Source organism: Phycodurus eques, chromosome 7 (assembly GCF_024500275.1).
Source record: "Phycodurus eques isolate BA_2022a chromosome 7, UOR_Pequ_1.1, whole genome shotgun sequence".
Classification (NCBI taxonomy): domain Eukaryota; kingdom Metazoa; phylum Chordata; class Actinopteri; order Syngnathiformes; family Syngnathidae; genus Phycodurus; species Phycodurus eques.
Genome location: NC_084531.1, coordinates 31,359,270 through 31,371,207, shown reverse-complemented (window position 1 = coordinate 31,371,207; position 11,938 = coordinate 31,359,270). Strand labels below are relative to the sequence as shown.

Genomic DNA, 11,938 nt, shown 5'->3' with positions numbered 1-11,938 from the left:
TGCTGCATTTCTGCAAATTCCAACCAGACTTTTGACAACCTGTCATTTTTGGGAAATCATGATTTTAGGATGAATGATGAACGACCGTGTTCGGAATTCTTCACTCGTTCACGACTCCCGAATCGTGCAAAAGGGTTTTCAGTCTGTTTTGTGTCCTCATTCAGGTTTCTGTTATGTGGAGTTTGACGACTTGGACTCTCTGAAGGAGGCCTTGGCGTACGACGGCGCCGTGAGTCCGTTGCCTGTCTTTGATCGTCTATGTGGATCACGTGAGGTGTCCTCACTATATTTGTGACCTATGACCCCCGCAGGATTTAGGCACCAGGTTACTTCGGGTGGACATCGCAGAGGGACGGAGACAAGCGCCACGAGGGGGGAGTGGCTTTGGCTTCCCCAAAGACGACGCTCGAGGTACGCCAGTCACCTGCCTGTGTGTGTGCGCGCAGTCGTGCGTGTGTGTTTCACAGGTGATTGTGGTCACATTCATCATGTTCATCACATGCTCACTCGCGTGACACGTAACAGGCGTGTCGTGCAGCCGGATGCGTTCAGTTGTCACGGGAATACCGACTCTCCACCAGCAGCAGGCTTTTCCTAGCATCCGATTGGCTGTCAATTGGCGACTAACACGATACAAGGGTGTTAATGAGCGTGTCGTCTGCAGGCCGAGGAGGTCAACGAGGAGGTGGACCCCCAGGAGGACGCGACGACTTCTTGGATCAGCCTGGTGGAGGTGCGGACAGATGACAGGACAAAGTCTCATGGCTGACAACGAGCATTAAACAGCAACACATTCACTCATCTGCATATTCATGTCATGTGATTGTTGGTCATGATGATGATGATGATGATGGTGGTGGTGGTGAACACAAGCTGTATTGGCAATAATTCCCTCCTCCCTGATCAGTACAACAGAATTTGTAGTGGACTTTTTAGATGTGAAAAGGTATTTGCGTCCTCCTCAAATTTTTTTTTTTTTTTTTTTTTTTTTTTTTTTTTTTTTGCATAGTTCCCCGACTTTAAGATCATCAAACAAATGTAAATGTCAGACAAAGATAACCCAAGTAAACACAAAATGCAGTTTTTAAATGGTGGAACTGTTGTTATTAAGGGAAAATAACTATTCAAAAATGCCTGGCCATGTGTGGGGTAAAAGGTAATTGCCCCCCCCTTGTTAAATCATGACTTAACTGTAGCTAGTCACAAAAGTTGAGTTCATTTTCACTGAGCCCACCCAAGCCTGATTACCTCCAGATCTGTTCAATCAAGAAATCACTTAAGTTGAACCTGTCTGGCAAAATGAAGTTGGCCAAAAGATGTCAAACAACTGCAACAAAATGTCACAATCCAAAGAAATTCAAGAACAGATTAGAAATAAAACCATTGACGTCTGTCTGGAAAGGTTCACAAAATTTCTAAAGCTTTAGGACTCCAGCAAACCACAGTGAGAGCCATTATCCACGAATGGAGAAAACGTAGAACAAAGTTGAACCTTCCCAGGAGTGGCCAACCTATAAAAGTGACAACTCACCCAGGAGGACACATTGTAAAGAAGTGCAGGCCTCCCTTGCCTTATTTAAGGTCAGTGTTTATGACTCAACACTAGGGAAGTGACTGCAGGACAAAAATGGCATCCATGGCAGAGTTCCAAGACCAACATCACTGCTTACCAAGGCTTACTTTTCCCAAAAAAAGACATCTGAATGATTCCCAGGACGTTTGGGAGAATATTATATGGACTGACTAGACGAAAGTGGAACTTTTTGAAAGGGGTCTCTCGTTACATCTGGCAAAAATGTAATGCAGCATTTCAAAACAAGCATCATACCAACAGTCAAAACGTGATGGTTGTTTGATGGTCTGGGGCTGCTAACATCTTCAGGACCTGGACGACTTGGTGTGATTGATGGAACCATGAATTCTGCTCTTTACCAGAAAATACTGAAGGAGAATGTTTGGCCATCAGTTGGTGACCTCAAGCTGGAGCGCACTTGGGTTTTGTAGTGGGACAACAATCCAAAACACTCCACCAAGTCAACTTCTGAATTGCTTAAAGAAAACACGGTGGTTTTGGAGTGGCCTAGTCAAAGTCTGGACTTGTATCTCATTGAAATGCTGTGGCATCCGTTCATGCTGGAAAACCCTCCAGTGTTGCTGAATTCAAACAATTCTGCAAGGAAGAGTGAACCAAAATATCTCCACAGATATGTGAAAGACTCATTTCCAGTTCTAGAAAATGCCCACCCAGTTCTTTAGGCCATTACCTTTTCAACACAGGGCCAGGTATCTTTGAATACCGTATTTTCACGACCATAAGGCGCACCATATTAAAAGGTGCAGTCTCAGTTACAGGGTCTATTTCTGTATTTAACACATACATAAGGCGCACTGCATTATTGGGCACAGGCATGGTAAAACATACGCTAGCTTAAAACATACGGTAGCATGCATGCACGCTAAAACATATGTTAGCATGCATGCTAGCGTATGTCTTTAAAAAGGCAGCGGGAGAAAAAGTGAGTTCGGTTGTACTTTATTGAAGTATTTAACAATGTACTCACGTTATTTTTTGATCAATCCTCATCCACAAATCCATCAAAGTCCTCATGTTCTGTGTCCGAAATGAACAACTGGGCAAGTTCTCCATCAAGCATGCCGGGTTCCCTCTCGTTATTGTCGGGGTCAGTCTCGTTGCCAGGGGGCTTTTCGGGGGTCCTTAGCCAAACCGCTGTTGTTTTGCACAATGCACATACTGGTGCTATATACCTACTGGGGGCGTGCCTTTAGCGTCCTCCTTCACGCGCACCCTTCCCCCTTTAGCGTCCGCATGCTGTCCTCAGTCACGTCCGCCTTTCCTCTATATAAGCAGCGTGTCGGCAGGGAATGCTCCCAGTCAGTCGAGGAGCGCTCATCAAAATCACACACCAACATTTACAGATTTTGGAAGTCCACTTTTTCAGTGCGCTTTATGGTCGTGAAAATACGGTAGTTATTTTCTCTTGATAAATACAATCACCATTTTAAAAATTCTGTTTTATGTTTACTTGGTTTATCGCTGGATGATATTCACATTTGTTTGATGATCATGAACATTCAAGTTGGGGAGGAAAAAAATAAGAATTTGAGAAGGGGGCCATAACTTTTTCCTCAGCTGCCCCCTGCTCCAGTGTGTTCCACTAACGTGTGAGTGTGTGTGTTCACTGTGATGGGTAAAATGCAGAGAACAAATTTTGTGCGCATGCATGCGTGTTCATGACAAGAAAAGGTGATTCTTCTTCATTCTTGTATTAAAAAAAAATCAACAACATCCCATTATCGTGATTAAGGAGTCTTGCTCAGTGACGTCCATGACGTCTTGTTTTCAGGCTACAGGGATGATGACTACTCGGGAGGACGGAGCCGGGGCGGCGGCCGTGGTGGTGACAGGAGGGGTGGCAGCAGCGGCGGCGGCGGCGGTGGCGGTGGGATGGGACGCTTCAGAGACGGACCGCCTCGCGGAGGAATGACGGACTTCAGGGAACCGTCTGATGGTACTTGGTGATTGATGGATGAACCCGTTGGGCCGTAGCTATCGAATATTTTGACAGTCAAGTAGTCTATCGATTGGAATGTTCCAAACGATTGAATATTTGTATAAAAATATATTTTGCGTAAAGGTTTGTGCAAGTCGTTTTTTCTCTGATTACTATTAATGATTATTGTTTATTTGGTTTTGTTTAAAAACGATTAAACTAAACCAAATAAACAAGCAATATCGCACGAGATGGCAGGATGTTGTACTCGCAACCTTTTGAAAGCAGTATTTTCTTGGCTACTGATTCATGCAAACGAATGGCTACTAGTTTGATGTCCACTTCTGAGGCTGCTTCTGGTGCAACTTCATGTCAGTTACACGTTATATATCCTATGGCTGCGAATAATCATTATTTTTGTAATGGATTAATCTACAATTTTTCCATAACTTGATTATGATTCAGTCACTGGTTTGGTCCGTAACAGCCGTCAGAAAATACAACCCCAATTCCAATGAAGTTGGGATGTTGTGTTAAACATAAATAAACACAGAATACAATGATTTGCAAATCATGTTCGACCTCTATTTAATTGAATACGCTACAAAGACAAGATATTTCATGTTCAAATTGATCAACTTGATTGTTTTTAGCAAATAACCATGAACTTGGAATGTTATGGCTGCAACACGTTCCAAAAAAGCTGGAAACAGGGTCATGTTTGCCACTGTGTTACATCACCTTTTCTTTGAACAACATTCAATAAACGTTTGGGAACTGAGGACACTAATTGTTGAAGCTTTGTAGGTGGAATTCTTTCGCGATGTACAGCTTCAGCTGTTCAACAGTCCGGGGTCTCCGTTGTCGTATTTTACGCTTCATAATGCGCCACACATTTTCAATGGGAGACAGGTTTGGACTGCAGGCAGGCCAGTCTAGTACCCGCACTCTTTTACGACGAAGCCATGCTGTTGTAACGTGCAGAATGTGGTTTGGCATTGTCCATCCATCCATCCATTTTCTGAGCCGATTCTCCTCACAAGGGTTCCGGGTGTGCTTTAGCCTATCCCAGCTATCATCGGGCAGGAGGCGGGGTACACCCTGAACTGGTAGCCAGCCAATCCCAGGGCACATATAAACAAACAACCATTTGCACTCACATTCACACGGGCAATTTAGAGTTGTCAATTAACCTACCATGCATGTTTTTGGGTTTGGGATGTGGGAGGAAACCGGAGTGCCCGGAGAAAACCCACGCAAGCACGGGAGAACATGCAAACTCCACACAGGCGGGGCCGGGGATTGAACCCTGGCTGCCGGTTTGGCATTGTCTTGGTGAAATAAGCAGGGGCGTCCATGAAAAAGACGTCGCTTGGATGGCATCGTATGTTTCTCCAACACCTGTATGTACCTTTCAGCATTAATGGTGCCTTCACAGATGTGTAAGTTTCCCATGCCATTGTCACTAACACAGCCCCATACCATCACAGATGCTGGCTTTTGAACTGCATCCGTAACAGTCCGGCTGGTTCATCTCTTCTTTGGCCCGGAAGACACGACGTCCACAATTTCCAAAAACAATTTGATATGTGGACTTGTCGGACCACAGAACACTTTTCCACTTTGCGTCAGTCCATCTGAGATGAGCTCGGGCCCAGAGAAGCCGACCGCGTTTCTGGGTGTTGTTGATAAATGGCTTTTGCTTTGCATAGTAGAGTTTCAAGTTGCACTTACGGATGTAGCGCCGAACTGTATTTACTGACATTGGTTTTCTGAAGTGGTCCTGAGCCCATGCGGTGATATCATTTACACATTGATGTCGGCTTTTGATGCAGTGCTGCCTGACGGATCGAAGGTCACGGGCATTCAATGTTGGTTTTTGGCCTTGCCGCTTACATGCGGTGATTTCTCCAGATTCTCTGAACATTTTGATGATGAAATCCCTAAATTCCTTGCAATTGTACGTTGAGGAACATTGTCCTTAAACGGTTCGACTATTTTCCCACGCACTTGTTGACAAAGAGGTGAACCTCGCCCCATCTTTGCTTGTGAATGACTGAGCAATTCAGGGAAGCAATCATGGCACCCGCCTGTTCCCAATTGGCCTGTTCACCTGCGGGATGTTCCAAACACGTGTTTGATGAGCATACCTCTACTTTCTCACTCTTTTTTGCCACCTGTCCCAGCTTTTTTGGAACGTGTTGCAGCCATCAAATTCTAAGTTCATGATTATTTGCGATTTGCAAATCATTGTCTTAACACAACGTCCCAACTTCATTGGAATTGGGGTTGTAGGCCAAAATGTATCAATTCATTACAGTAACAAAAGTCATTACACACCACACTACTGTTGTCAGTTAGTTTTAGAGTGTATAAAATAACGGACATTACACTAATTACAATTAATCCTTGCAGTGGCAGACACTTTAAAGCGAACGAACATCCACGACCCACAAATTCTGAAGAATACGCAGCAAATAATCAAGAGTTGCTCCTGACGTTGACACACAATGGTAAATGTTACTGCGTCAAATACGTATATGTGATACAAACAGCGTAGGAAGCTGAGTTAGCAGTTAGCTACATAGCAATGGGCTTGATGCTCCAGCTGAAAATGACAGCTAACAATCAGCTGCAATATGTAACCTGTAGCTGCACATGCCCATATAAGGTCACCGACCTTCACGGATGCCATTAAAATAGGAAATAGTGTATGTGAAAATTTACCTTTAAAGAAACCACTTGTTCCCATTTTAACTCACATTTAAGATTTTGCCCATGAACTCAAAAGTCTTAACAATCATTGATTTTCAGAGTTAAAGTAGATGTTTGACAAACTGTTTTCATGGAGGATGACAGAAGTCTGCGAAAATTGATGGCTAAAATTCTGAGCATTCAGACAATTTAAACAAGGTCTCTAAACGATTCGACTATCAAACTAGCTGTTGATTCATTTAATTAATCAATTAACTGTTGCACCTAGTTGGTTGTTTTGTGTGGTTGATCTAAGTAATCGATTAAGCAACAATAAAATGATTATCAAATTAATTAGAAATTAAGTTGATAATCGATTAATTGTTTGGAGGCATTGTTTAACTTGGGATAATCCGAGTCCTCAAAATGTCAGCCTTTCAACTGTAAATCCTCTCCGATTTCGGTCGTTGTCCATGAAAGCAGACTGTTTATTTTTTGTTTTTTTTTAATTTCCAAAGTAAGACATTTGCAAACATCAGCTTTCACTTTGGAAAAGAGTGATGAACATTTTTACCGATTTTTCTGACGGATGTTCCGGACCAAACCGGGAACTGATTCAGTGTTTGTTTTTAGATTTTCTGCACTGTCTGTTTCAAATACTGTCCTGTTGTAAAATTACGGGATGGAAATTCCCAATTCACCGATTAATTGAAATACCTCAATTATTAAAATAATTGATAGTTAGACTGTAACTATCAATTATTTTAATAATTGAGGTCAAATGGATTGATTGGATGGATGGTTGATTGATCGATTTGATGGGCTGTTTGATTGTTGTGATTGTTTGCTTTCAGAGGAGCGCGCTCAGAGGCCGCGCCTTCAGCTGAAGCCTCGGACTGTGTCGGAGCCTCTCAACCAGGTGGCCAACCCCAACTCTGCCATCTTTGGGGGCGCCAAGCCGCGAGAGGAGGTGATTTCCCGGGAAAAAACTCAAGACTGAAGGGGGTAGCGGGGGGTCCGATTGCGGGGTCGGGTTGACTGATGCTAACCGCGCCGTTAGCTGTACGTACTGACAGACGGCAAGCGGCCGCCGCCGCCCTCTTCATCCTCCTCCTTTTCCTCACCTCTTCTTCGTCTTTTCAATCAGCGCAGATATTAATTCTGAGCCACAATATGAATCATATTAACCAGAGAACGCAACTTATCCAGAAATTGCCTGTGAATGCTGGAATTAATTCATTTGTTGAAATAGGGAACGTGAAGTCGAGCGGTTTTAAGTCGCTCAAGAAATGTGGAGGGAGGATGTAAATATGTACAATATCTCTTAGTTTGGGAATTTTATTGAGAAGATTTGGGAATTGGGCTGACGTGAGGATTAGTTCCCAACATGTCCCAAATGAGCGCATCAGTTTGAAGTTAGAGCTAGTTGAATAAGGATGGATATATCTGTTCTTTTTGTGGAAATTGTGCAATTGTGGGAAAAGTAGGAATTTGGTGAATGCAAAAAACAAACAAAAAAAAAAAAAAGATCTGTCCCAAGATGTCCTGAATGCTGGGACTATTTTCAAGTTGGAGTGGGTTGATTCAGTAGACAACTTTTGTAGGTTCTAGAACAGCGGAATAAAGAATTTGGATAAAGATTAACATACATCGATCCTCAAAAGTTGACGACTGCGTTCGCAATCGTTCATCATTCCCAACTCCCTAATCACCACAATGGGATTTTTAGTGGACAATTTAGGTACTAACTAGGTTTGCTACTGTCCCCTCCCAAAGTATTGGAAGGGCTTTGTTTTTGTTGTATACTCAAGACATTTGGGTTTCAGATCAAAAGATGAATTTGAGACCAAACTTCAGAATTCCAGCTTTTATTTCATGGTATTTACATCTTGATGTGTGAAACAACGAAGGGCAGAGCACCTTTTGTTTGAAGCCACCCACTTTTCAAGTGAGCAAAAGTATTGGAACATACATTATTAAATTAACTTAAAGAAGAAGAAGAATCACCTTTTATTGTCATGAACATGCATGCATGTACACGAAATTTGTTCTCTGCATTTAAACCATCACAGTGACCACATACACATGTTAGTGGAGCACACTGGAGCAGGGGGCAGCTGAAGCGCCCGGGGAGCATTTCGGGGTATCGGTGTCATGCTCAAAGACACCGCAGCCTCTTTCAGTGCTTGTTTGTTTCTGGAGCTTTCTCGCTTCAGTCTCCTCTTCAGGAGGTAAAATACATGCTCTGTTGGGTTAAGGTCTGGTGATTTGACTTGACCAGGCTAAGAGCTTCCACTTTTCCCCCCTTATGAAGTCCTTTGTTGTGTTGGCAGTGTGTTTTGGGTCGTCTTGTTGCATGATGAAGCTTCTCCTGATTAGTTTGGATGCATTTTTCTGTAAATTGCCAGCCCAAAAAATCGTTCTGCTACTACCATCATGAGTTACATCATCAATAAAGACTAGTGAGCCCGCTCCAGAAGCAGCCATGCAAGTCCAAGCCATGACATGACATGACCACCATGCTTCACAGATGCATTTTGAATTATAAGCAGATCCTTTCTTTCTCCACACTTTGGCCTTTCCATCACTTTGGTAGATGTTAATCTTAGTCGCATCAGTCCACAAAAACCTGTGTGGCTCATCTCTGTACTCCTTTGCAAAATCTAATCTGGCCTTCCGATTCTTTTTGCTGATTAGTGGTTTGCATCTTGTGGTATGACAAGTAAGGTATGGTAAGTTGTCTCGAAGTCTTCTTCGAACAGTGGATTGTGATACTTTCACCCTTGCCCTGTGCAGGTTGGCAGTGATGTCACTGACTGTTGTCTTTGGGCGTTTCTTCACAACTTTCACAATGTTTCTGTCATCAACTGCTGTCGATAGCCTCGGCTGACCTGTTCGATGTCGGTTGCTCTGCACACCGGTAGTTTTTATTTTTCAGGACATTTCAAATTGTTCTATTGGCTACGCCCAATCTTTGTGCAATCGCTCTGATCGATTTTTCGCTCTTCTCTCAGCTTCAAAATGGTTAGCTTTTCTCCCATAGACGACTCTCTCAGGTCGTCATGTTTCTTAACAGCAAATGCAGTTTTCACAGGTGAATCCCAAAGCCAAGCACCATCTAATGTTTGAGCAATCTAAAAGGCAACACCTGAGCAACTAGAAACACCCATCAGTCGCATGTTCCAATACTTTTTCTACTTTTGGGTGGCTTCAAACAAAAGGTGCTCTGTCCTGAGTTGTTTCACACATCGAGATGTAAATACCATGACATGAAAGCTTGAATTCTGAACTTTTGTCTCATATTCATCTTGATCTGGAGCCCAAATGTCTTTAGTATACAACAAAAACAAAGGAATCGACCTTGCTGTTGCAACACTTTTGGAGGGGACTGTATTTATATATCCCATGATGAATGATGGAAAACACAGTCCTTAATCATTTCAGTGGACATTTTAGGAACTATCTAGGTCCACTCTGTAAAATACTGACACTGTGATTGGGGAGTCATACCCCATATCCCTAACCGTAACCTACTCCCCAATCACTAAAAGGGGATTTACACTGGACATTTCACAATCCGAATCATCTTTATTTTAGGAGCTATCTAGGTCCACAAGTTGAAATTGACCTGTAATGGCTGTAGTGCATTTGATGTACATAGTGAGATTTCATTCTAAAGCAAACCTCACTGCAAAAATGTAAAAATTTACCTAGTAAACAGTGAAACATAATTCAAGACAGTTTTAACTTTTTTCAAAATTTTCAGCAAGACGAAGATCCCCCCCAAACACACACACACACACACTTAAAACAAGGCATTTTGTCCCTAAAATAAGTGGGAAAAAATCTGCCAATGGAACTAGTATGAATTGATTTGGTAAGATCCTTCAAATCTGATCTTGTATCTTAAAACGTCTTTTTATCTTACTGAAAATGTAGAAAATACTTCAAACTGTCTTAAAATATGTACAGTCAAATGTTTTCAGTAGACATGAGATGAATTCCCTCGGTAAGATTTTGCGTTTTTGCAGTGCTCGACAATAGTCCGAATGTTGTGGATGCATGTTTGGCTTTCTGGGCTCCACGCCTCAGTTCAGCGCCCTGTGATGTCACAGCTGGCCGCACCCACCTCTCCTAAGACCCGAAGTCATTTGGCGGAAGCCCCGCCCCCTTGACACGAGACACTATCTGGTTTCCTGGTCACCTCGTTGCTATGGTAATAGTCACACGAGCTGGTTTGCTTGTCACCTCGTTGTCATGACGATATTCACGCTGCTCCGACTGCAATCAGCCGTTTTGTTTTCTCCACATATTTTATATCATTTGGATATGTTTAATCATGTTAATATTCAATGAATGATGAATTTAACCCTATTTCAGTGTGAAATGGTTTGACGTTTCATCATGTCGTGTTCGTAAGAAATGATTGACATGTTAGTCCGAAATGAGATCCTGTCGTGTTCAGAATTATTTGACATGGTTGTCACGTTAATGTAAAATGATTGACGTGATCAGGTCACGTTAGGAAGAAATATTAGCATATTTGCTCATTAATATGAAATGATCAACATTTTTAATCGTCATGCTCTTGAGAAGTGATTAACATTAGAACCGCAACTAATGATTTGAATAATCGATTAATCTGTTAGTTAGAGGTGCTACAATTATTCAATGAATCGATAACGAATTGATTATCAAATTAATCAACTATTTTGATGTACAATTAATTGTGTAGAGACCTTGTTCAACTTAATATTGTCCAAATTGTCAGATTTTTGTTATATTATATATTTTATTTTATGACGTGACGTTGGTCCACGCTGGCGGTTTCGTTTTGTTCCGCCAGTCTGGCGGCGGCGACGAATGTTTGCTTTGTCTTTTGCTCCGGTTGTTGTTGTTGATCTGCTCGTGTGTCTTCCATTGCAGCAGTGACGCGTTTGCGGCAGCCGAGCGGACGGCGGAAGAGCAGAAAAGAAAAGCAGAAAAGGTTTCGTTGTGTCAGTGTGGACCACCAGAAGAAAGAGCAAAGTCCAAATTGTTGTGGCAAGCAAGCAAGCAAGCACCACACGACACCATCTTGTTTTACTTCCTTTGCCCCCAAGTTCTCGCTTTCGGCTCCTAGTCCACACCTGCTCCCTCCTTCCCTCTCGGTCCGGTCCAGACTCTGCTTTGGGCCCGGTCTGGACTCCGGTCTGGACCGGGTCCACATCTGGCTTTGGACCTGGTCCCGTATCTATGTGCTCTTGTGGACCGGGTCGGGGTCTGTCATTGTTCGGGTTCTTGTCTCGTGTGTTCTGGATGTCGCAGACACTTTCTTACTGTACAAAAGAAATAAAACAGCTGTTTTAAATGTTTTTTTTTTTTTCTGGAGACAATGATGGCAATAAACGGAATCATCAAACAGTGTGATTGGTCCTCAAAACACACTTTGATTTTGCACGTTTCCTAAGTCCGCAGCGTGAGTTGGCCGTTTTGTCGTGCTGTCGGAATTGCGAGCGTAGCTTATCCGGCCTTGATCGTGCCGTCAGTTTGGAAAAATTGGGAGCGACCTGCGCGAAAATCACCTTACGGCAGGCACGTGCACAGATAAACCTAGTGGTGCTCCAGCACCAGCTCTTTTTCCCTGGGTGAGAAAAGTGTCCTTCGCTTTTTTGTTTTGTTTAGCCAGCACGGTGACCGACCGGTTGGCACATCCGCCTCACAGTTCTGGGGAGCGGGGTTCAAATCCCGGC

General features: G+C 43.0%; 1 protein-coding gene across 1 annotated transcript in view; it reads left to right on the top strand.

The window, feature by feature from the left end:
* Nucleotides 1-11,556, top strand: part of eif4h (eukaryotic translation initiation factor 4h) — a 20,495-nt gene extending 8,939 nt beyond the window's left edge. Inside the window, exons 3-8 of the mRNA XM_061682035.1 lie at nt 165-229; nt 312-411; nt 665-733; nt 3,366-3,530; nt 7,061-7,176; nt 11,133-11,556. Coding sequence (XP_061538019.1) covers nt 165-229; nt 312-411; nt 665-733; nt 3,366-3,530; nt 7,061-7,176; nt 11,133-11,138 — 521 coding nt within the window. The 3' untranslated portion in view covers nt 11,139-11,556. The remainder of the gene's footprint in view (nt 1-164; nt 230-311; nt 412-664; nt 734-3,365; nt 3,531-7,060; nt 7,177-11,132) is intronic.
* The last annotated feature ends 382 nt before the right edge of the window (nt 11,557-11,938 follow it).